Genomic DNA, 25,671 nt, shown 5'->3' on the forward strand with positions numbered 1-25,671 from the left:
TTCCTGCTAACTTTTACAGGTACACCTTATTTTATTTTATTTTATTTTTAACTATAAATTCAACTCTAGAAATTAGTTGTGAGGTCATAGCTTTCCAGTGAGCTGGGTTGCATTATATTTTCATCCATTAAATTACATATGTATATGGAAACAATTTTTCCTTTTCCAACTAATTGAAACATCTCTCAAAAAATGGAAGGGAATTTATAAATCAATGGATATTCATGTCTATGGAGCTTTTTAGGTATTAGTACTTTTTTCCCTGTACTAAAAATATTTGCTTCCTCTAATTTGGTTTCAAGAAGTTGAAAATGAAGAAGGTTAAATCATCCTGCTTTACTACATAAAAAAACTTCAAAACACTGACTTCGGGCTCATTTAATTACCTGGGTCATCATGGAAGCTTCATTTTATTGGTATGGTTTTAGGAATAGGTTAGACCAACACTTGCATGGGATGGTTTAAATAGGAATATTCCTGCTTTGAGAAGGGGGCTGGACTAGATCACCTCCTGAGGTCCCACCCAGCCCTACTTTTCTATGATTCTTTGTTAAGATAACCTTTGTTGTTCAGTAAGATATTATCAGACTAGCTTCACTGCCATGTTTCAGCACTAGTTCCTTGCAAGTGAGCGTGGGTATATGGTACATATTTGATAGAATTCCTCCACAGGCATGCTGGGACTGCAGGATGGACACACTTGTCTGCTGGGGTAAGGAGGACTGAGGATGCGTCGTCTTTATGACCCCAGTAGTCTGGAAGTATTTGAGGTAAGGTTAATAAAATTTTGAAACAGTGTGAAGGCACAGGTCCTGTAGCTTTAGACCTCTCAAACTAGTCTAGAACATACTTGAGACATTTTCAAGATTAGGGAGAAAAAGTTCATTCACTATTAGATAGCCTGTAACCTGTTCTCTGCTCGGATAAACTTCTAAATGGATTTTGAATTGGATCCGTTGTCTACATCTTTATTTGGCAGTTGAAATGCACCATATGCAGCATGCCATCCAATCTTAAAGAGGAAACATGATTCTTTTTTCCTGTACTGTGGAGCTGTGCTCTGACAGTTGAGTATTTCTGTTAAAAGCTGTTCAGCAGGAATCTGGGTTTTCCATTTCCCATGGGAAAACGGGAAAAAATGTGGGTTTTCCCTTTTACAGGAAAACCATGGATTTTTCATTTTAACAGAGAAACACAGAGATTTTTCTCTTTTGCAAAGAGCTCTCTGCGGGATGGAACTCCAGCCTGCCAGGGGCTGGGAGTGGGAAGAGGGCAGGGAGCATCATGTGCATGTACTTGCACATGGCTGCCAGGCAGCCTGGAGAGCAGTTCATGCAAGTAAGTCTGGCTGGGAAGGGGGTGTGGGGATTGAGGCCCCCATAGGGAGGGAAGGAGGGAGTTGGGCAGGACTGGGGCTGGGGTAGGGCTACTGCCCAGCCTGGCAGTGTATGGGGCTTGGGGCCTGGGACCACAATGCTTGGCCATAGGGCCCCAGCAGGGAGTGGGATGGGGCCATGGGTGACTCGTCTGGGGGGGCGGGGCATAGGGTTGGCTTCCCATAGCTGCATGCGCTCCAGGGGAGGCAGGAGCAGGCTGCCTGCTGTGAGCTTGGGCTCCCTGCCCTTCTGTCCTCCCCCAGGTTCTCCACAGCCCAGCAGGCAGGACCTAGTTTGGCAGGGCAGAGGAGGGCTGAGTGGGGAATATCCTTGCCGCTGTGAGTCCTGTGCCGCCCTGGTGACATGCCACCTCACCTGCCTGCCCCAGAGCAGCAAGGGGCACAATTCCACACTGCTCCCCACTGTTGCTGGGTGCATAGGGGGCATGTTGCCAGGGCAGCATGAAGGTTGCCGTGGCAAGGAGAAGCAGTGCCAGATTTAGGCGTAAGCTACTTAAGATACAGCTTAGGGCCTCACAATATAAGGGGCCTCTAAATAAGGGGGAAAAAATTTACTTTCTATCAAGTTTTATAATAATCAGTTGGTAGATAAAGGACATATGGGAAAACGACTCGAAATACAGACATTTTCATTATAATATGGCAAAAATATACATATATTTGATTATTTTTATCATATGGGGCCTCTTAAAATGAACATAGTTTAGGACCTCAGCATGTCATAATCCAGCACTGAGGAGAAGGGTCATGCCAGCTCCCACCAGGTCCCACCCGCTGAGTTGCAAAGGCTCCAGGGAGGGTAGCAGGGCAGGGAGCCTTAGCCTGCAGCAGGCAGCCTGCACCCAGCCCTGCCCTGCACACAGTTTTGTAGGGTATGTGCTCCACCATTCCCCTGGGAGTGCACACAGCAGCAGGGAGCTGGCCTCCCCTGCTTGAGCCTACTGCAGACAGCCTGTATCCCCCCACAGGCTCTGTTCCAGCCGTGCTTCCCACAGGGGAGGGGGAGCCAGGCTCCCCACTCAGGCTGCAGGAGCCTTCTGTGGGTGGCAGCCAGGACTCTGGCACTGCTGCAGAGGGCATGTGGCTGTGGACCCAGGTCCCTGACCCTGTAGCCCTGGCAGCTGGGGGCCCCCTCCAGAAGGGCTGGGGTGGGGGGTAAGGGGCACCAGCGGGGCCTGGAGGGCTATGGGTGGGGAGTTAGGGGCACTGGCAGGGCCGGGGGGCCTATGGCTTGGGAGTGGGAGGCCTGGACCTGCATTCTGTTGAGCTAAAGGGACAGGGATAGCTTTGATATCCCATGATACCTATAAATTTTGGTATTTGATGTCGGGTTATTTAGAATTTATTTACTATAGTGATTGAGGCACTAGTAAGCTTCCAAATTGTTTTAAAATTGTAAATATATCAATAAAACATTTTGTGGATACCTATATATATAGTGGCCTTTCATTTTAATTGTGGATTTTGCGGTTTTTATCAGAGAATTTGCAATTTTATATGAGAGAATTTGCGATTTTTTTTATCAGGGAAACCCAGGATCCCTGCTGATCAGTAATTTTTTTCAATTGTCAAACAGTATTTGTGGGGGGATGGTAGGCCAGCTAGGTTAAGCCATTTTACTCTGCATAATTACCATACTGATAGATCACTTGCAGTTTTTAAAAATAAAATCCTCTGACTACCTGCTTGGAAACATTTCCTGTTACTTTCTCTGGCATTTCTTTTATTATTGCTTTTTATAATTTTCTGTATTTTAGCTTTTTGTTGTTTTGAGAGCTTGGGAATTTAAAAGCAACAATACGTAAAGGACTCTCTCTTGAGTTTGTGTCTCTGAACCGTATTATACAGTTCAGTACTCTCCAAGCTCTGAAAAGCAATTTACTAATCAATTGTATATCTGTTATTAGATTCCTAGAATTACTGGATTTTGCTAATGCATTTGCATTGCCAGGTCTCACAGGCATCTGATAACACTCTTTTCTCTGTCTCCTCTTATCTATCTATTGCAGCCTAAAATCTGCAGCTTTCCCAAACAGCATGTGCACCCTGACCGTCCATAGCTTTTTACAAGGTAGATTGATGATGGTCTTGAGACTGAGAAGCTTTCTTTGTCTGAAGTGCAACTAATTACTGTCCGTAAGGGGGCTGGGATTCCAACCTAATTCTTGAACCTGGCCAATCTGAATGACTGCAAAAAGCTCAGTGTAACTACATGTCAGGTTAATTTCCTGTTTGTAATTGAGTCCCTCCTTTGCCTATCTTTTGCCACCCACTCAACCCTATGGTTTAGGAATTGTACTGCTGAAGTTGCCTGCTATAAAAAGTTTAAATAGCAATGCTAACTACAGTAATTTCATCAGCAGTGCTGACAAATTTGCACCTCAAGTTCAAATTCCTTTCCCCCTGCATGTTTTCTTCCAGTCAGCATAGACTTGAAGGGGTGCTCATTCAGGTTGTTTGAAACAATTAATAGTGCACTGTGGTGCGTCTAATCACTCCTTTCATAAAGATTAAGGTTTTCACTTCTGTTGCAGACCTTTAAGCAACTAATCCATAGTCTGAGACTGTCTTCCAAATCGTTTGTTAGCAGCCTCTGTTCATCCAGTTTTATAATGGCATATTACATGTTTTCTTCGGCAACTTGAGTACTGACGCTGTGATGATGCAGAAAGAATCATTTCATTCACATCCCATGCTGGCTTTCAGCTAAAGCTATATAAACCCCAAAAAGAACAAGGTTCTTGTATATAAAGTATGCTAAAACTTGTCATGTATAATGCATGTATTCTGCTCTCTGCGCTGAGCAGTCTTGATTTACTGTATGAAGTCGTTATGAATCAAATAAGGAAAAATGCAGTGAACTTTTTAAAAACCCAAATACCATAATACCAAATAATATATTAATACCATATATGCATATGTACAGCCATTGAAATTATTAATCTTTAAATTTTGGTGTTATGAATGTACCCTCTTTTCTGCTTTATGACACAAAGCATGTGTCTGTAGTTGGGGTGAAAGTTGACAGAGAATAGTAATCACACAAATAATACTGATTATCGTTCTTGATAACATACAAGGAAGTGCTAATGCAGTTGTCCCCCACATTCTCCAATCCAGGGGCAGCAGTATTGACCGAATAACATTCTGGGGTGACATTATGTTCTGCTTTCCCTGTCAACCTTGTGTTTTTTTAATTTTCTCTGACTGCAAGCAACACTTGAAGGTTCTTGCATGCAACTTATTTCCTCATTGCTTGTTAGTTGGGGACAACTTCACTTCACCCTGCATAATAATAAAATACGTGTCAGAGCAGCATACGTGGCAAGTTAATGTCCAGGAAGGACACAGTGTTGAAAGTAACTGCACCTCTTCAGAAAATAAAGATTAAAGCTCTGTTTATGAAGGTTATGCTATTTGGCTCAAGGAGAAGTTTATGGTGGAAGTGTATGAAGTGGGTACATAAGCAGGAATTTATTTTAATGAGACATTAATCTTGGAAATTGTCCATCAGTCATTTTCAGTCACCTGTTAGATGCACACCTAAAGAAAGCAAGACAGTTTAGAGGTGAAAATGTCAGTCACAAATGGGAAATGGCTTCCCATTGTTGCTTTGACCAGCCATATATATAAGTCAAGACACAGTTTGAGTAGGCAAGTAAAAGTCTATGTTTTGAATGCTTGAGGCAGTTATGTAAAGCAAGGGCCTCTTTACCACTACAAACGTTGCCTTTTACACTTTGCAGATAGTAAATTCTCAAGATCATTTTTTTCTTATAAATTGGCACAAGAAAATGTCTGCTCCTGATGTGGCTGGGTTCATTGTGTCATATTGTTTCATATTTGTTTCATCTTAAAAACAAGAAGTTTGCAGTTGTAGGATGACTGGTAATGGTATCAGCCTTCACAATATGATCTCTGAGCATGTGGGGGAATACAGTTTTAAAGCATTTCACTGAGATGCATCTACCTGACTTATATTAATTAATTGCATAGTTAGATAATTTTATATTGCTTGGAAAATTTATACTCTAACATGCACTGTTGTCTCAGTATATAAAAGGTATTTTCTTTTTGTGTCCTGCCAGTACTCTTTTGTTTTATGAATATGTAACTGATATATGGAATGAGAACTTTTAATATATAAGTGAAAACAGATGCATTACTTAAGCAAAGAATGTGCTTCTTAGATTCAAGAGTCAGCATCATCACTTGAATACTGCAAAATACCAAACAGTCAACTATATTTGTCCCTATGTATTATTACACAAAGCTTGGTTAGACTTGGAAATATTGAAGGTATTCATATTAATGTTCATATTCAAGGTAGTGTAAACTATTTCATAATATCGTAGATGCTAGTATTACAGAAATGGTGTACGAAAATATGCAAGTGTTATGTACTTGTTCTTATATAGCCAAAACCCAAGAACTTGTTTTGCTCAGAGAAGAAACATTGGCTAATTGAAGTAATTAGGAATTACACAGAGCCAAAGGGTTTTTACTTACAGAGAAGACAAGGAACCATTGTTTAATATTGCCCCAAAGGGCTGCACTTCTTCTAGTACATCAGCACCCAATAATTACCCACCTTAGGTTCAGTATTGGCTGAACTTAGTTCTTCTGTTGATCTTGAACTGAACTCTTCAGGCCCAGCCTGCTTCCTAGGATTCCATTTTGTTCAGGAGACAAACTATACAAAATAAATTATCTACCTGTGATGTACTACAGTTAAATAACATATTGTCACAAACCGCTTCTAATAGCATAGGCTAGGAAGACGCAGCAAATTTCTTATATATCCCTCTGGATGGAAGGATCTCCTGTGTTATGGTAGCAAGTTACAAAGCAATGAATTAAAGAAAATATACAAATATTTTAGTGTCTTTTCTCAACCTGATATATATGAAACTCCCATGATTCAAAGAAACATACCTACCATTAACTTAAACAAAACTTCATGTATTCATTGACTTTAAGAATATGGGATTGTGTAACAACATTTGCAAACTCATTTCCCTTAACAAAATCCAAAGTAGTAGTAGCTTGCAAGCAACTTTTGCAGGGTTTCTCAGCTGTTTCCTTTCTGTCTTCCTCTGCCCTTAATTAGTTTAAAATCTAAATGCCCACAGGGGTTTTTTTTCTTTCTCCCTTTCATAAAATTAAGGTAAATAAATCCAATTTTACAGTATGAAAACTGGTCTCTGGGGTGGAAAAAAGAGAAATTACCTTCAAATACAGTGCTACACCATTTAATTTAGGTGTTTCTTGACTTTTTTTGCCTTCACTGTAGCATCATTTATTTTCTCTTCGCTGGAGTAGGTGGAAGAGTGATTTAATCTGGTATGGCAGTTAAATTCTTGTTCACAATTTCCTTATTAAATGATCACTTTAAATGGACACTTTAAAGAGCTGTGTTTATAATAGTACTGTGAATTAACACTACAGTTCTAAGCAAAGAGGTTGTGCCATGGAAAGTAACAGGCAGCATATTAATTTGTGGCAACTATAAATCAAGTACAGATCAGAAGAGAATCTGACCCTACGTAACTAATTTGCTTACCATTGTGTTTGTATCTATTAACTAGAGACAGTGCACCTTTCCCAGGCTTTTCCATTCATGCAGCCCAGTGTTCATTCAGAAACACATTTCCTTTGGTTGATGGATTAAAGGGGGGAAATGTGAAATGTTTTGGGATGTGCAGTACATACACTTGGAACTCAGTTTATGACATTAATTTACATAAAAAGCTTGTGAAATTATTTTAGATCTTGTTACCCTTGCTTCAGAACAGACAGGTGCTGCCTGTTTGCTGGGATTTCCTGAAGAAATAAGTTTTCTGAAAACAAATTTTGTCACTTTTTAAAATGAAAGTACGTTTAAATGTTCAATGTTAGTTCTAACTAGTTGAGCATTGAAGCTTTATCTTGTCTAACTTGGGCTGATTTTACACCCAATAATATATATCTTTATTGAACTCTGAATGTGAAAATTTGTGAGTGATAAAATGAAGGAAAAAAACAAGCATTAAGCTTGGTAACAATTTTCAGGATTACTGTTTGCTTTTTGCATTCACTTAGCAGATCAGTTGTCACTAGCAAAGTAAATCTCAACATAAGCTGACTTTCTAAGGTGTTCTTTGTAGATACAGTCGATAGGATAAAGAACAGGTGTTAAAGCAATGAAAGGTAAACAGACATTTTTCTGGATGGTTCACTGGTAAATGTAGAAAGAAGCAGGCCATTCTAAAACAGACGTTTGGAAATATGGAAATATTTGCACAACTGGCACCAATAAATACATCATATTTGTCTCATAAGAAAAATCTGTCTTTTGAATTCTTGATGAATGTGTTAATTTGCTTATCCTGTTCTCAGTGACTGACAGTTTGACTAAGGATGGTGGGATTTGCTTACAGGTTTTGGTTTACCTAGTGTCACCTAAGTAAGCAAACACAGTATAGTAACTGGCATTTAGCACAGAATTCTTTGTACATTTGCTGTTTATTTTAGGAAATGGCTTACCAGCTGTGTTGATTAAGCTGTTTTACTTTGCATATTTTTCATCTTGCTTTGCACATTGTTAGTGTTGATCTTAATGTTCCAATGGTAAGCATGGCTTAGATAATAGCTAGGGATGTAAATATGCTTGCAGAAAAAATGTTTTCCCTAATAAATATGAAGCTAAAACAAAAGAGGGGTGAACTTTCAAGCCAAAAAATATGCAAATATTCAAGCCAAATTTGAAAATTCAGGTGCCTACAAATAAGCATCCTAAAAAAAACCTCATTATTTAGCACCTAAATATGGATAGGGCAGTGCATTAAAGCACTAAAGTGCGAATTTAGGGATTAAGATCTAAGGCTACCTTTCAAATATGTAATTATACATTGTCTTGTGCCCAGGAATGTGACTGTTATATTTTACGCATTCAATTACACTAGCTGATTTTACAGGAGAACTGTGTGTATGCGCACAAATGTGTGTGTGTACACCTAGATACACAGGATGTATACTCAGACTGTATCCTGTCACACTGTATACTCAGATAAAGTGAATCTGAATGAAAGAATGTTATTTCACACTGATGATTCATTATGACTTTTAAATATAAGAATAAAGAAAGCAACTTAGGTTAAGAAAGTTGAGTTACCTTCCTTTAGAATTCAGAATGATTTTTATAGTGTTATTGCAGCACAAGGAATACTATTTGCATCATTACATTATGATTATTATGTCAGTTGCTGAGTTCAATCATCAGAGTACTTGTTCCTAAGAATGTAAGTATCATTGTGCGTGAGATGTTGGATTTGAGCTAGACTGTGCAATTAAGCTATGCTTCCTTCTATTAATATTAGTATTTCTGTAAAAAGGTAACTCATTTGTACAGAAAAATAAGTATTTTATTAGTGTCATATTAAATTGCTTTCCCACTCTTCATGTAGGAATGAATCAGTGTTGCCATTTTTAGGATATATCTATGCTGTTTTAGCTCAGAGATTGCATTGAAGCTATTGCGAGGGAAGAAAGATGCCTTGTGGTAGCTGCAACAAAAAGTTTCCCGATCCCTCCCCCACCACCACCCCCCCAAAACAGCCCTTTGTTAACTATACTTGAGTGGAAATGTTAAAGGATGCAAACAACTTCCGTTAGTAGAGATTCTTGAAATTCTGTCATTTCACTAAGTTAATTTCACAAGTCAGATCCTGAACATACTGTTTCACAAAATTCTTCCTAATCATGGTTCACATGTAAATCTCTGTTCAGTGTTTGCACAACATGTGCCCAACCAAGTAAGCTAACATTATACAGTTTTTAAATAGAGATAAGCTAGCTGCTGTCAGTTATTTGTAAATAAGTAGCTGATCAAGTTTTTCCTGTTTCTGTTTTTGCTTATGAGTTGTCAAATATGCCAGCAAGCCTTTGTGTGTGTGTGTGTGTGCTAATAATTATTTTAATTAAAACTGAGTATTGAAACAAGCTGACCAGCATACATGTAGGGTTTTTTTCAGAACAATGTAACTATATTTCTCTTACTAAACTAACATTTCTGCCTGATTTCAAAGTTAACTTTTGGCTGAACAGCTTCATTCAGAAATGTTGTCTACACCATGCATTACTTGTTGTCAGTTTTGTGAATTTACAAACTACTAGAGCAGAAAAAGAAGAGGCAGTATAAATGTATAATGATATACATATAATATACACATATATCTTTAAAATAGGAATTACATAGTCCTACCTTCATTAGCCACTGAGTGTTGTTTTCCATGATGTTTTCAAGTAGTTGCAGTCTTTGTACTGAGTCGTCATAGTCTAGTGGCGCATCCCTCTGTACTGCATTCGACACATAGGAGCTAGAAGATGAGCGGCAGTTGTCCATCTCAGGCAAAAGAAAAGTATAACTGCATGACCCATGCTGAACCTGATACTGCTTTTTGCCTACAGTCTCCGTGCTTTTACGAAAGGAAGTATACCCTGAAGCTAAGAAAAGATTGCAGCTCAAAATACAGTAAACAGCCAGCCGCATTTTAATTCCTATAGTAACCCAGTAAATCTAAAATATTTCAATATGTTTAACAAAAGCTCAGGTTATAGAGTTAACCTGCCCTGAAATTCAGTGCTCTGTTGTCATGTGCAAAGTAGTTTGAGAGAGGGCTGAGTTTTCAGTATCCTAGTTGCAAACTTGAAAAGTGCTGTCTTCTCTCCAGTCGTTCCCTAATCTGTCAGATGCGAGCAGGCAAAGCAGTCCCGTCTCAACTGCTAGATGTGTTAGTTTCAAAAACAAGCTTTAGTTTTTCTTCTGCTTGTCTTTTAGCCTTTTTTACAGTATCTGAATCAATCACTTTCCTTTCCTTATATGATAAGTTGATAAGAGTACCCAGACATGTGTAGCTTGACTGCTCCTCCCTCCTGGCTTATCCGTTATCTTCCTGTTGGGGGTGTCATTTGCAAAGCAGCAGGAAAGTCAGAACGTTCTGCTAGATACTGTATAGTCTGCTACATAAAACCTCTGGAAAAAATTGATCAATTAGAGGACCCCTGTGAATTTCTTAAGCACAGCTCTAATTAAGAATTTCCTAGACAGAGAAATCAGTTCCGATAGCCTCCAACTATGTTTCCAGAGTGAGCTTGTAAATTATTTGTAGAGGTGATTTTTAAAAAAACAGTTACGAAAGTTCCTTTGTTTGTTCCTCTTGAAGAAAAATTCTTTTGAAATAACTCTCAGATCAGCACAGCTTGGTTTATGTTTAATACTTCATATAAATAAAGAGGAAGGCGCTTTTCTAATCAGACAGAGGCAGGTTTCAGCTTGCTGTTTCAGAAAGAAATAATGCCTCTTTTTAAGTGCTAAACTCCCCATTCAACATGCTATGCTCTTATATGCCCCACTGTACCCTGGAACTGAATGTGTTTTGATTTCATAAACTTTTTAATAAATGAATGGCAACGCTAAATAGTAGTCCTTTATATAAATAGTTAATCCTTTTTTAAATTTTTTTTAATAAAATCAGAAATCAGGCAGGCTGAAAACGGAGGAATAACTTTTCAGTGGCAAGAACAATTCCCTGATATGCAGCATGGGAGCATTGGATTTTCTTTATTATGCAATCGTATTAAACTAATATTGTGCCCAGGTACAATATTTGACATATACCTGTCAAAAATAGGGTTAAAAGCTCCTGAAGCAAGTATCGTAATCGTACAATGCAGCACACAGAAAGGAGAGGGAGCCTCCTGTACAATGCAGTGATCAGTTATCCTCCAAAACCATGAGATCGCTAACCAGCTAAAAGAGCCTGGGAAAGAGTTTGATTTCACTGAAATCTTGGAAAAAATGAGCTCTCAACTGTAGAAAATGTTTTCTGGAAACCATCATGCTGGGAAAGTGATTTGTGAGGCAAAATTGCCCAGTGCTTCCCTGAATCTGGACATAATGGCTGGACTTCCCTATTTAAAGAAATGTATATTATACTTAAATTTAAGAAAATATCTCTGTTATAAAAGGTGCTACGTTAACATGAACTGGAAACCAAAATCTCTCTCTTATCCATAGCAACACTTCAGTGTATACCCTATGGACTTCCCTAGGCAATTTTTTTCTAAGCGATTTCATACTATTCTACTTTCTACATATACTTATTGTATAATGAGGCTGTCAAAATCAGTGAGAGGAATTAGAACCCCTACAAGGTTCTCTAAATGGTCAGAATATTTTAGTGTATTCCATACTTTTAGGATTTCCTTTAAGATAAGAGTCTCCAGAGCTGTAATCTAGAAAACTCTGATAGAGACAAAACATGCTTGACTTCTGTCAGTTCCAAGGCATGTAAACCAAATATATCACATTTATTTCTGGGGAGGGTTCATCTACTATTGATCATTTTTTAATAAGAGGATATAGAGATATCTAAAACTAAGGACATGGTCAAGGATATTTTTTGTAAAATCAGTCTAGTACTGGTACATTTCTTTTTGGCAGAGAGAGAATGCATAGTTTATCTGTCCATAGGCAGACAACATTCTTTGAGTAAATGTGATATCTTTTATTAGACCAACTAAATAGTTGGAGAAATTGTTCTTTGCAAGCTTTCGGGCACAAACAACCTTCTTCAGGCATAGGGAGAGTCTGCTTTTTATCTGTGTATCTGTCCAGCTTGCTTTTGCCCTAACAAAGCAAGTAAATTTAACAGATACCCTGAGGCCTTTTTGAAAAACCTCTAAATTTCTCTGAAGTTTGGCTTCTACTTTTTAATCTGTTGGTTACTTTGAAAGGACATTTCCTTCTATCTATATAGTCACCTTTTCTAGAGAAAAGTTTATTGTGGTACCCTTCAGTGAGTCTATGTGATCAGATTTAGTGTTTTAGGTTTTATAGATATCCTAGGTTTCTAACGAGACAAATTTAGATATATTAGGACATTTCCACTCATTGTAAATAGTTTGGATTAAAGATGAAATAATCTGAATAAATATTTCACCTTTCATCTTTAAAGGAAGTACTTACACATTCATAGCCTGGCTGCCTTTTTCATTTTCCTCTAGCAGTATATCCAAAACAATGTAGGATCTTAGTTTGAAAATACTGGGGAGGAAAACATTTTCATTAAGTTCTTCTGATTTTGCTCTGACACAAGAAATGTATTTATCGAGAATAAAGAGGAAAAATTATCTTCCTTTCTTAGATTTTTTTATGCAATTTATTTTCTCTCTTTTGTTAGGCATTGAAATGAAAGATGTAAGTGAAAAGTGTGACCTCTTAAGGGCTTTTATTGTAATTGGGAGAACTGTTTATTGTGAGAGCCATTATCTCAAGAGACAGGGCCCTGAGAAGTTGTCAGACAAGGAGATGGGCAAAGGTTTACACTTTCCTGAGAGGATTTTTAAGATTTTGCCAAACAAAACCCTTGTCACCTGTAAGCACTAAGTTTAGTTACATTGTTATGTGCCAGTGCCGACTTCATCCCTGATATCATCTTTGCATTTCAATTTTGCTGATTTTTTGCAGAGATGAGAGGGGCTGGAGCCATGTCTTTTAAGGGTTGAACCTGATTCTTTTTCATCAGGAACTGCGGGTGTGTGAACTTGAGAGTCCTTCAGAGGGTAGAGGGGCCAGGAGCAAGACTGGATTTAATGATACTTGGTACATCTTGATCCTCTACCAGGAGAGAAATCTGGTTGTCTTGAGTACTGCAAGGATCAACCAGGATAGCATTTCTATTCAGTATAGCATTAACATGTGTCCATTTGCTATAGTGGATGCAGGAGCTTTGGGAGAAGTGGTAAGAATGCAGAGATCTGGCCCAGGAGTGCTGGCTGGTATCTGTTGGAAACAGTGGCCCCTTCTGAAATCTGTTGCTGCATACACTGTAGGGCATAACGTTCTCTTTGGAGAAACACTCCAGTGGTCCCACTCAAAGAAGGATGGCTTTTTTCATCTGTGCTGTTTGCAGTAGTAATGACTCGAATGTCCCTTTCAGCCAAACCAGCAAGGCCTTTGCTATATCACCATCTGGATCAGGCAGACATAATTTCTGTTCCATTGTAGGGATCTTTCCCCCCACATACAAAGCCAAAATAAAGTATTCAAAAAACATTCTCCTTGCCAGCAAAATAATTACAACATCCCTTTAACCCTACTTTGGAAGTTGGTGCTGCATTTGGCGCATCTTTTTGTATGTTGTTTATACTTTTTGCTCTTGTCATCCCTTTGGGACTTGCTTTCCCAGCTGTAGAGGAGGAAGTGGTCTGCTGTGCCTCAGGGGAACCATAGGAGCCAGAGTTCAAAGAGGATGAAAGCGGGAAGAATCTGAATTTAGAAAGCTAGTGTGAAAAGTAATGAAAGTTTAAATACATTTTTGTCCTCAAAAGCTCAAAGGAGGTTGGAGTACTGCCTTCTTACTGAACCTCTGAGGCGTTAGTTAAGTCTGGCATCCTTTTTGGAGGGCAGGACTTACTCCATAACTACTGAATGACATTGACCTCTTGTCAACAGTGCAAGGGAGCATCTCTTTGTTAGATTGTCAGACATGTTAAAAATAGGAAAAATTTGAATGACTTGGCATGGGGCTTTGTACAGTCCAGTACAAATTTCAGTAAAAATGTTTCAGATCAGTTGTAGTTTCCTCTGGATACTTTTGTTTGTGTTTTTCATTTTTGGTTTTCTTAGGTGCTTTGTAGATGAAGGGGTCTATTTAAGATAGTATATGGTGCAGTATATTCTCCAAACTGCAATAGTGAAGTTTAGTCTGTGAATTCCTGATTGCTTTTTTTGTTACATATATAGAGTTTGACATAAAATAGCAAATACTAGCCCAGTATATTTAAAGTACAAATTAAATCTTTCCTTTAAAAAAAGAAAAAGACATTCATTCTATGGAATTCACCTTACAAAGCGGTTGAAATGTATATTTTGTCAAAACTAAGCTTTTAAAGCTTTTTGCCAGATGTGCTTCAGGCAATTTCCTTTCCTGAGAGAGAGTAATTTCCCTTACTTAACCAACCCTGTTTTTATTTCATGCCATATATGAATAAGTTGCTTTAAGAGAGAGATGCCTGGATACCACTCACCCTATCTTTCCAGTTATCATTTTACTTACAGCTGCACAGCTTCTGTTTGACAGGCAAATACAGAGGCATTTCTGTGAAATCTTTGATGCAAGAGTAAAAGTTTGTAAGTAATGTTAGAAAATGTTGATTGTCTTAAGTCTGAAGATTTTTTTCACATATTTATATTAGCTGCTTGTTTTCTAGATAAGCTGATTCTCATTTTAAAGGTTTTTTTAGGGTTTTGCAGTGAAACCAAATATGAAGCAAACTAAGAACCAAACTTCTTTATGATACTGTTTTAAACACTTTTTAAAAATTGCTGTTATATGAGAACACTAAACTTCAAGATCAAGTGTTAGATGAGAATAAAATATCTAAAATCTTGTAATAAGCTTTTAAATCATAAACCCTTCTACATATAACTGATATCTAAATGCCAGACATTTTGTCACTCTTTTATTAAGACCTCACCTTTGGATTCCTGGGTCCTTTTAAATTGCTAGTTGATAATAATTCCATGTGCTGACTCCAAAATATTTTCTTTTGGAATGAGTCTCAGGAACAAAATGCCAACAAGGACAAGATTTATAAAATTTCAGTAGTAAAAACAATGACCAGGATTTTTAAATCTAATGGACTCAAAAACAGTCCACTAAAAACATGCCATCTACTCTGTGGTCTCATTTCTCCCTACAAGAGTAAGGAATGCTTTTTTTTATAATGAGCTGAAATGAATTAATATATTTCCCTGATGACCTGTAGCTGAAGCAAAGCCAGCTTTCCCATCTTTTCTGTGTAATAACTTTGTATCCATTTATCTAGTTTATTGTCATGCCCATCATTTTAGTATCTGACTTTATCCATGTAAGATCTATATCTACATCAGTTATTATGAATTGTATTAAACTCATTATGTAAACTAATGACATTCTTAAAATAGGTGTGTTGCAAGCTGCCTTTTTATGTGCCTTTTTGTGACAAGAAATACTTCCTTTAAATACCCTCGCTGTGGGAAGTAATTTGGAAATGTATGTTTTTCCAATCCCTAACCCTAGGGATTTAATTAGTGCAAACAATCAATTACAAATAAGAAATCTTTTTCTTCTGGCCTCATCTCCCTGACTTGCATGTTCTCAGTTACTGGAATTGATTTACTTTTTACCTTCTCCTTTTTATCTGTGCAAGACCTTAACTGATTTTTATTACAGATCTGAATGATCTCCTTCCTTTCCCCACTAATGTCCTCTCTGTTTTCATTTTTGTACATAATATTGATCTTTCTTATCTTTCTATTTCTTAATCTCTCTATCTTACCTTATTCCTTTTATACATCTAATTTTCCACAACAACCTTGACTTCTTACTATCTGGTTATTTCTTCTCTATGTACAGATAGGCTCCGCCACAAAGAAGAGGTCCTTTAACCTGTATCTGCCTCTTTTTCCTTTATTTTTAAGCTTTTTAATGTACTATTTACATCCCTTGCCTTTCCTACATCCCCTTTATTTTGTCTTCTTTTTATTCTCTTGTACCTCCTCTTACCCACCTTACTAGTAACCTCTTTTTAAGGGTTATGGGTAAAAAAAACTAAAGGTTGTCTGATCAACATTTTGGATGCCCTACCTATGCCCTGCATAACTTTATTTTTGACATCTTATTTACCCTCAACTTCCAGAACACATCTGCTCCTGGTTCTCTCATCTTTTTTTATTTCTTTAGCATCTTTTTTGTTGGTTTTCCTTTTACAGGAAGGCGTGCTCTTTTTTTTCCATATTTATAGTATCAACTCTTTCTTGTGAGATGAAACATCTATTTGCTTGAATATCCAGCCTCTATTTCAGCCTGCCTGTCTGGATGTCTCACCATAAGTTTAAACTTACTACGGCCAAACTGACCTATGTATTTTTCTTGCTAAACCCTTTCCCAGTCCTCTATTCTCTACCACAGTTGACACTGTCCAGTTCACTTCCAGTTGTATCCTGGGGGTTATTTCTGACTTCTTCCTCTCCTGTGTCCAAATCCTGTTACTTTATCTTTCTCCTCTTTGACTTCTGTTATGTCCTGTTCTTAACACCCTTATGCAGACTGTTATCATTGACCTCCTTCAGCACTATAACCACATCATTTCAGCCCCCCCTAGTGCTATGCAAAATGCAGCAACTTAAATCAGCCTGGTTGCTTATGAAGCTGATTGTCAGCTTCAAGCAACCTCTTCTTCCATCAGTTCAAGTCCAAGCTTCTTTTCCTAACAGTCAATATTAAACTACTTTCAAAACTTTACATAACTGCTCTCCTCTACTTATTTCTCTGTACCTCATTTTAGTGTCCTTTTCCTCCCAGCTCACTCCTTCTGTTCCTCCAGTGATGTGAGCTTTATTTGTCCATTGGTAGCTTCTCAGAAAGGTTTGTTTTTTTTGGCTTCATCCATGCTGCTCCCTTTGAGTATGTACAGGCGTTACATTTAGATGGAACTAATCAGGGTTAGGTCGATCTAAAAGCCTAATTGTACAGGTGTGCAGTGTGCTTAAATTACCCCCAAAATGGTGCGCCCAAGTATGTGCACTAACTTAGATCGAGATTGCATTAACCTGATCCAAGAAAGAGTTAACCAGATCTTCACAACTGCTGCACACTTCACAGTGCGACCCCAGAATTGGAAAAGCCCAGCTGCTCACCCCAGTCCTGGGGCTGTGCTATTCCTCACCCCTGCCTTCCCCTAAACCTGACTACGCTATTTTTAGCTCCCCGATATGCTCCCTGACTGAGCAACCCCCTCCACTTCTCTCCCTACCATGGACCTGCCACCTACCAAACCCCCTTGTAGACCATCTTAGTGTAAGCCTCCTACATGTAGACTGGGTGTGATGAACACTTGTTCACACCCTTTATGAATTTATTTAAACATCTGTTATGATTATCTGTTTGGTGTTTAGATTCCCTCTTATATCCCAATTATGACAACTACTGGAATCTTATTAGCTACTAACTAGTCAGTATACTTAAGTGTGACTTAACCTTATTACCAGCAAGTAATAAGTAACTTTGGCCATTCTGTTAAAATTTACTCCCACTTTTTCCTATTCTTAATTTCTGCTTGTCTTAAGTTTCAGTACATTGACTACGAAACTGTCCCTTCTTTTTTTTTCTATCTAAAATGTACTTAATTTGTTGTTAATACCTTCTTAAAACACATAAGCAGTATTTATGTTAATTCTAATTGAACTTGTTAGGTCACAAGTCAGGCAATAATAATAAAAAACATATACAGGTTTCCCTTGCAGTATCTGGGTTTTATATGTGCAAATTCGCTCTTACGCAATGACCCTTTTTATACCAAAAATTTAATATATGCAAGGTAAATTCACTCTATGCGATTAGTGTGGTGGAAGCCCTCACTCAGCTGCTTTGTGCAGTGCATTGTGACATGCACCAAAATATAGTCTCCTGTGTGGATCTGTGCACCTCGTTCGTTGTCTGCAACATGTTTCTGTAGTTGTCATCCCCATTATGATAGTATCCTGTGCTTGTGTGTACCGTCTGCTGCTGATGAGTACCAAAATTGGCTTGTAAAAGTAATAGAAATGGGTCTGGGGGTCAGTACAGTTAAGGTCTTGGAATGTATCCCTATTTTTTACATTATAAGTTGGGTTCCCTTTATGCAAAAGAAGATACCAGGTAACGTGGGGCCTCTGCAAGACACACTAGGAAATCTGGTTGTCGCACCAGACGACAAGGCTAACCTATTTAACGATCTCTTTGCTTCCATTTTCCTGAGCAGGGACCAGATCAGCCCATCCGCCAGGACCCCCTCAGGCCCTGGGGGAGGTGCACCCAGGTCTAGGGTCAGTCAGGACCTAGTCAGGGAACTTCTGGAGGGACTGGACATATTTAAATCAGCTGGTCCTGATGACCTCCACCCCAGAATGCTGAGGGAATTAGCAGAGGTCATTGCGAGACCCCTGGCACAGCTTTACAAACACTCGTGGTGCTCTGGTGTGGTGCCAGAGGACTGGAAAAGGGCCAATATGGTTCCCATTTTCAAAAAAGGGAGGAAGGAGGACCCAGGAAGCTATAGGCCAGTTAGTCTTACCTTGATCCTGGGTAAGCTTTTTGAGAGAATTATCCTGGCACATATCCACGAGAGGCCAGCAGGGGAGGTTATGCTTAGGGGCTACCAACATGGGTTCATTAGAGGCAGGAACTGTCTGACCAACCTGGTGGCCTTTTGTGACCAGGTCACAAAATCCTTAGATGTAGGGGTAGCAGTGGACGTAGTCTTTCTGGACTTCAGGAAGGCCTTCGACACTGTCTCCCACCCCATTCTCATTGATAAACTAGGGGACTGTGGCGTCAACACCTACACAGTCAAATGGGTCACTAACTGACTGGAGGGCTACACCCAGAGAGTGGTGGTGGATGGGTCATTTTTGACATGGAGGGATGTGGGCAGTGGGGTCCCCCAGGGCTCGGTCCTCGGACCCGCACTGTTTAACATCTTCATCAGTGACTTGGATGAGGGAGTAAAAAGCACCCTATTCAAATTTGCTGATGACACTAAGATGTAGGGGATGTGGGTACGCTAGAAGGGAGGAATAGGCTGCAATTGGACCTAAACAGGTTACAGGGATGGGCAGATGAGAACAGGATGGGTTTCAACACTAACAAGTGCAAGGTGCTCCACCTGGGGAGGAAGAACCAGCAGCATACCTACAGGCTGGGGAACTCCCTTCTCGTCAGTCCAGAGCCAGAAAAGGATCTTGGAATCATTATTGATGCCAAAATGAATGTGGGCCAACAGTGTGGGGACATAGTCAGGAAGACCAACCACACCTTGTTGTGCATCCATAGATGCATCTCAGGCAGGTCCAAGGAGGTGATCCTTCCCCTCTATGCGGCACTGGTCAGGCCGTAGTTGGAGTACTGCATCCAGTTCTGGGCACCTCACTTCAGGAGGGATGTGGACAGCATTGAGAGGGTTCAGAGGAGGGCCACCTGCATGATCAGGGGACAGCTGGGCAGGCCCTACAAGGAGAGGCTAAGGGACCTGAACCTGTTCAGCCTCCACAAGAGAAGGCTAAGGGGAGATCTAGTGGCCTGTTACAAACCAGTCAGAGGGGTCCAGCAGGCACTGGGGGAGTCCCTGTTCCCCTGAGCACTACTAGGAGTGACTAGAAATAATGGTCACAAGCTGGCAGAGGGTAGATTCAGACTAGACATCAGGAGGCGCTACTTCACAGTCAGGGCGGCTAGGATCTGGAACCAATTTCCAAGCGAAGTGGTGCTGGCTCCTACCCTGGAGGTCATTAAGAGGAGGTTAGACTAACACCTTGCTGGGGTCGTTTGACCCCAGTACTTTTTCCAGCCATAGCAGGGGGTCAGACTTGATGATCTGCTCAGGTCCCTTCCCTTAAAGGGTGAGATCACTAAAGATGAATATACCTCCTCTGCTCGTGCTTGTAGGGAGGCAGTTAGGCGGGCCAAAGCTACCATGGAGCTGAGGATGGCAACCCAAGTTAAGGACAACAAGAAATTGTTTTTTAGATATATTGGGAGTAAAAAGAAGGCCCAGGGAGGAATAGGACCCCTGCTAAATGGGCAGCAGCAATTGGTGACAGATAGAGGGGACAAGGCTGAACTCCTCAACGAGTTCTTTGCCTCAGTGTTCCTAAGCGAGGGGCACGACAAGTCTCTCACTGGGGTTGTAGAGAGGCAGCAGCAAGGCGCCAGACTTCCATGCGTAGACCCTGAGGTGGTGCAGAGTCATTTGGAAGAACTGGATTCCTTTAAGTCGGCAGGCCCGGATGGGCTCCATCCGAGGGTGCTGAAGGCACTGGCCGACGTCATTGCAGAGCCACTGGTGGGAATATTCGAATGCTCGTGGCGCACGGGCCAAGTCCCGGAGGACTGGAAAAGGGCTAACGTGGTCCCCATTTTCAAAAAGGGGAGGAAGGAGGACCCGGGCAACTATAGGCCAGTCAGTCTCACCTCCATCCTTGGTAAAGTATTTGAAAAAATTATCAAGGCTCACATTTGTGAGAGCCCGGCAGGGCAAATTATGCTGAGGGGAAACCAGCATGGGTTTGTGGCGGGCAGATCGTGCCTGACCAACCTAGTCTCTTTCTATGACCAGGTTACGAAACGCCTGGACACAGGAGGAGGAGTGGATGTCGTATACCTGGACTTCAGGAAGGCCTTCGATACGGTATCCCACCCCATTCTGGTGAACAAATTAAGAGGCTGTGATGTGGATGACTGCACAGTTCGGTGGGTGGCGAATTGGCTAGAGGGTCGCACCCAAAGAGTCGTGGTAGATGGGTCGGTCTCGACCTGGAAGGGTGTGGGTAGTGGGGTCCCGCAGGGTTCGGTCCTTGGACCGATACTCTTTAATGTCTTCATCAGCGACTTGGACGTGGGAGTGAAATGTACTCTGTCCAAGTTTGCAGATGACACAAAGCTATGGGGAGAAGTGGACACGCCGGAGGGCAGGGAACAGCTGCAGGCAGACCTGGATAGGCTGGACAAGTGGGCAGAAAACAACAGGATGCAGTTCAACAAGGAGAAATGCAAAGTGCTGCACCTAGGGAGGAAAAATGTCCAGCACACCTACAGCCTAGGGAATGACCTGCTGGGTGGCACGGAGGTGGAAAGGGATCTTGGAGTCCTAGTGGACTCCAAGTTGAACATGAGCCGGCAGTGTGACAAAGCCATCAGAAAAGCCAATGGCACTTTATCGTGCATCAGCAGATGCATGACAAATAGGTCCAGGGAGGTGATACTTCCCCTCTATCGGGCGCTGGTCAGACCGCAGTTGGAGTACTGCGTGCAATTCTGGGTGCCGCACTTCAAGAAGGATGCGGATAACCTGGAGAGGGTACAGCGAAGGGCAACTCGTATGGTCAAGGGCCTGCAGACCAAGCCCTACGAGGAGAGACTAGTGAAACTGGACCTTTTCAGCCTCCGCAAGAGAAGGTTGAGAGGCGACCTAGTGGCTGCCTATAAGTTCATCACGGGGGCACAGAAGGGAATTGGTGAGGATTTATTCACCAAGGTGCCCCCGGGGGTTACAAGAAACAATGGCCACAAGCTAGCAGAGAGCAGATTTAGACTGGACATTAGGAAGAACTTCTTCACAGTTCGAGTGGCCAAGGTCTGGAACGGGCTCCCAAGGGAGGTGGTGCTCTCCCCTACCCTGGGGGTCTTCAAGAGGAGGTTAGACGAGTATCTAGCTGGGGTCATTTAGACCCAACACTCTTTCCTGCTTATGCAGGGGGTCGGACTTGATGATCTATTGAGGTCCCTTCCGACCCTAACATCTATGAATCTATGAATCTATGACCCTACCAACTACGAAACTATAAATTCGAGTTATGCACCATTTTCCAGGAATGCATCCACAGCATAAAGCAAGGGAAACCTTTATATGCATTGGAGCTTCTACTTTTCTGCTCCCCCTACACAATTTTTAAAATAGTATGTCAAAAGAAAATTGAGATGCTCACAAAACACAGAGTCTTTGAGTCAGATATCTGAAAAGAGTCCCCTGATTTGGATCTTATTTGAACAGCTGAATACCTTTGACAATAAGGATTGCTATGTTTTGTATGTGTCTTATTCTGGCAAAATGCAGTGTAGGACTCCTACAGATAATCATGCATTTAACAGCAATTCCAAGTTTCCTGAAATAGTTAGGACCCCCCCCACACACACACACACAAACACACACTACTTTTATGCTGCAATTAATGTGCTAATTGTGGCATAAATGATAAGGGTGCAATGTTTACAACCAGTTGAGACACCATGCATGTATCTACACAAGGTGCCTTAATATGCCTTAGCCTAGTTTCCTGCGCAGTATGAGCTTGTGTCTGCATCTGTGTGCCCTTACTGCACAGTAAACTATGCTAATTGTGACTAAATTTGATACCTGCAAATTCAGGTATCAAATTTACTTGTGATTAGTTACTGCATATTAATACATATGTTAGTGTCATGTTTAGTGCCGGGTCTGCCATGACACTAGGGGGCTGGCCTGAGGCCAGTCCCAGGGCTCCTGGCTGGGAGCTTCTCCTGCTCTGGGGCTGGGTTGCCTTTCTGGGAGCTGCTAGCTGTGGGCTATAAAAGCCAGCAGCCATTTTGTGCCCTGGGGTACACTGCAGAGGTAGCTTGAGAGAACCTGTCATCTGCACAGGAACACTACAGGCCCTGCGTAATCCCCCTGAACAGGGCACAGGCAGTCTGTGCCAGTCCTGTCCCCTGGCCAGGGCTGTTGCTTGGCCACAGGTGAGTGTTATAAAGGGCTCCAACCTGCTGCACCCCCTGCCCAGCCCAAGCCCCTGACCTGCCCTAATACCTCCAGTGTTCAGGCTGCCTCTGCAGTGTACCCCAGGGCCCTGCCTCATCCACCTTCCTGACTGCTGTATCCACTGGCAGCTCAGGGAGCCCAGACCAGCAGCTGCCTCAAGAGCTCTACAGCCCCAGACCCCACCACTGAGGACCAGCCAACCATGTCACCACCACTGCCAGCTCCTTCTGGGTGTGGGACCCTGGCCAGCCACCAGCCTGCCGCTTACCACAGGCTGAGGGTACTGGGCACAGCCATTCGCCATCATTTATGGGAGGCCTGCGCTGAGCTACCAGCCCCGGCCACATGGTAAGTTCTGCACTGGGGGCAGGGTCCTCCCAGCCCCACCTCCCCACCTGGCTTGCCTGCACTCCCCTGGCCCCAGGTCCATTCTCCCCCCCACCCCCACCTCCCAACACATCACACAGAGAGGCAGAACACATTGCCAAACTTTGAGTAGCCCACGCCCATGCAGCTGGGTTCGCATGGGCCTTTTACACCCCAAGAAAGATATCAATGTTAGTGGCAATGTCCTCCTCAGCAGCAGGGGGCAGAGATGTGTAGTGTTGCCAAAGGTAGCCCTCTAGGTGGCAGCAGAGGTTACAGGCCAAGTTGAGTTTGCCCCTGCACCATTGTAGCTCAGGGACCTGAACCAGGAGTGCAGGTGTGCCCAGGGCACCAGGAGGATCATCAGCAGCAGGGCATAGTGGCTTGGGCACCCATCGACCCATGCAAACAGGTCATCATGCACCGCCTAAGACACACAAAGCAGGGGCACAGCTTGGGGAGGCAGAACCCTGGGACACCTCCATGGAGTGGCCCCCAGCAGGGAGATCCATAGATTCATAGATGTTAGGGTCAGAAGGGACCTCAATAGATCATCGAGTCCGACCCCCTGCATAGGCAGGAAAGAGTGCTGGGTCTAGATGACCCCAGCTAGATGCTCATCTAACCTCCTCTTGAAGACCCCCAGAGTAGGGGAGAGCACCACCTCCCTTGGGAGCCCGTTCCAGACCCTGGCCACTCAAACTGTGAAGAAGTTCTTCCTAATGTCCAGTCTAAATCTGCTCTCTGCTAGCTTGTGGCCATTATTTCTTGTAGCCCCCGGGGGCGCCTTGGTGAATAAATACTCACCAATACCCTTCTGTGCCCCCGTGATGAACTTATAGGTGGCCACAAGGTCACCTCTCAACCTTCTCTTGCGGAGGCTGAAAAGATCCAGTTTCTCTAGTCTCTCCTCGTAGGGCTTGGTCTGCAGGCCCTTAACCATACGAGTGGCCCTTCTCTGGACCCTCTCCAGGTTATCCGCATCCCTCTTGAATTGCGGCGCCCAGAATTGCACGCAGTACTCCAACTGCGGTCTGACCAGCGCCCGATAGAGGGGAAGTATCACCTCCTTGGACCTATTCGTCATGCATCTGCTGATGCACGATAAAGGGCCATTGGCTTTTTTGATGGCTTTGTCACACTGCTGACTCATGTTCATCTTGGAGTCCACTAGGACTCCAAGATCCCTTTCCACCTCTGTGCCACCCAGCAGGTCATTCCCTAGGCTGTAGGTGTGCTGGACATTCTTCCTCCCTAGGTGCAGCACTTTGCATTTCTCCTTGTTGAACTGCATCCTGTTGTTTTCTGCCCACTTGTCCAACCTGTCCAGATCTGCTTGCAGCTGTTCCCTGCCCTCCGGCATGTCTACATCCCCCCATAGCTTTGTGTCATCTGCAAACTTGGACAGAGTACATTTGACTCCCTCGTCCAAGTCACTGATGAAGACATTAAAGAGTATCAGTCCAAGGACAAAACCCTGCGGGACCCCACTGCCCACGCCCTTCCAGGTCAAAACCGACCCATCCACCACGACTCTCTGGGTGCGACCCTCCAGCCAATTCGCCACCCACTGGACTGTGTAGTCATACAAGTCACAGCCTCTTAACTTGTTCACCAGTATGGGGTGGGATACCGTATCGAAGGCCTTCCTGAAGTCTAAGTATACGACATCTACCCCTCCTCCTGTGTCCAGGCGTTTCGTAACCTGGTCATAAAAAGAGACTAGATTGGTCAGGCACGATCTGCCTGCCACGAACCCGTGCTGATTTCCCCTCAGCATAATTTTTCCTGCCGGGGTCTCACAAATGTGAGCCTTGATAATTTTTTCAAAGACTTTGCCAAGGATGGAGGTGAGACTGACTGGCCTATAGTTGCCCGGGTCCTCCTTCCTCCCCTTCTTGAAAATGGGGACCACGTTGGCCCTTTTCCAGTCCTCCGGGACTTGGCCTGTGCGCCACGAGCGTTCAAATATTCCCGCCAGTGGCTCTGCAGTGATGTCGGCCAGTACCTTCAGCACCCTCGGATGGAGCTCGTCCGGGCCTGCCAACTTAAAGGCATCCAGTTCTTCCAAGTGACTCTGCACCATCTCAGGGTCTACGCATGGAAGTCTGGCACCTTGCTGCTGCCTCTCTGCAACCCCAGTGAGAGACTTGTCGTGCCCCTCACTTAGGAACACTGAGGCAAAGAACTCGTTGAGGAGTTCAGCCTTGTCCCCCCTGTCTGTCACCAATTGTTTCTGCCCATTTAGCAGGGGTCCTATTCCTCCCTGGGCCTTCCTTTTACTCCCTATATATCTAAAAAACAATTTCTTCTTGTCTTTTAGAAATTGTTTTTTAGATGCAAAAAGGAGGTGGGGGTACAGCCAACCATGAGCCCCAGTTGTCTAGGAGCCCCATTTACCCCAAGCCCAGGCGCAATGGACTGGGCGACAGAGCAGTGGAACGCTTGGCCTACGGGGGGGGGGGGGGGGCAGCAGGGTCTAGAGGCATGGCAGCAGGTACCTGTACCACCCTGGAGACGGGACAGGGGAGGCAGGCTGCCTTCATTCAGCACTG

General features: G+C 42.4%; 2 protein-coding genes across 9 annotated transcripts in view; one reads left to right on the forward strand and one right to left on the reverse strand.

Annotated features, from left to right (window-relative positions):
- The window catches only part of ANGPT2 (angiopoietin 2), a 67,698-nt gene extending 57,342 nt beyond the window's left edge, over positions 1-10,356 (reverse strand). Inside the window, exon 1 of one of the 4 annotated variants that reach the window (XM_059730263.1) lies at positions 9,639-10,356. In XM_059730263.1, the coding sequence (XP_059586246.1) occupies positions 9,639-9,926 (288 nt within the window). In that variant the 5' untranslated portion in view covers positions 9,927-10,356. The remainder of the gene's footprint in view (positions 1-9,638) is intronic. The other 3 variants (XM_014604170.3, XM_006274844.4, XM_006274843.4) reach the window with 3 other exon arrangements.
- The window catches only part of MCPH1 (microcephalin 1), a 228,582-nt gene that overhangs the window by 122,866 nt on the left and 80,045 nt on the right, over positions 1-25,671 (forward strand). The window lies entirely within an intron of this gene.

Source organism: Alligator mississippiensis, chromosome 1, assembly GCF_030867095.1.
Source record: "Alligator mississippiensis isolate rAllMis1 chromosome 1, rAllMis1, whole genome shotgun sequence".
Lineage (NCBI taxonomy): Eukaryota > Metazoa > Chordata > Crocodylia > Alligatoridae > Alligator > Alligator mississippiensis.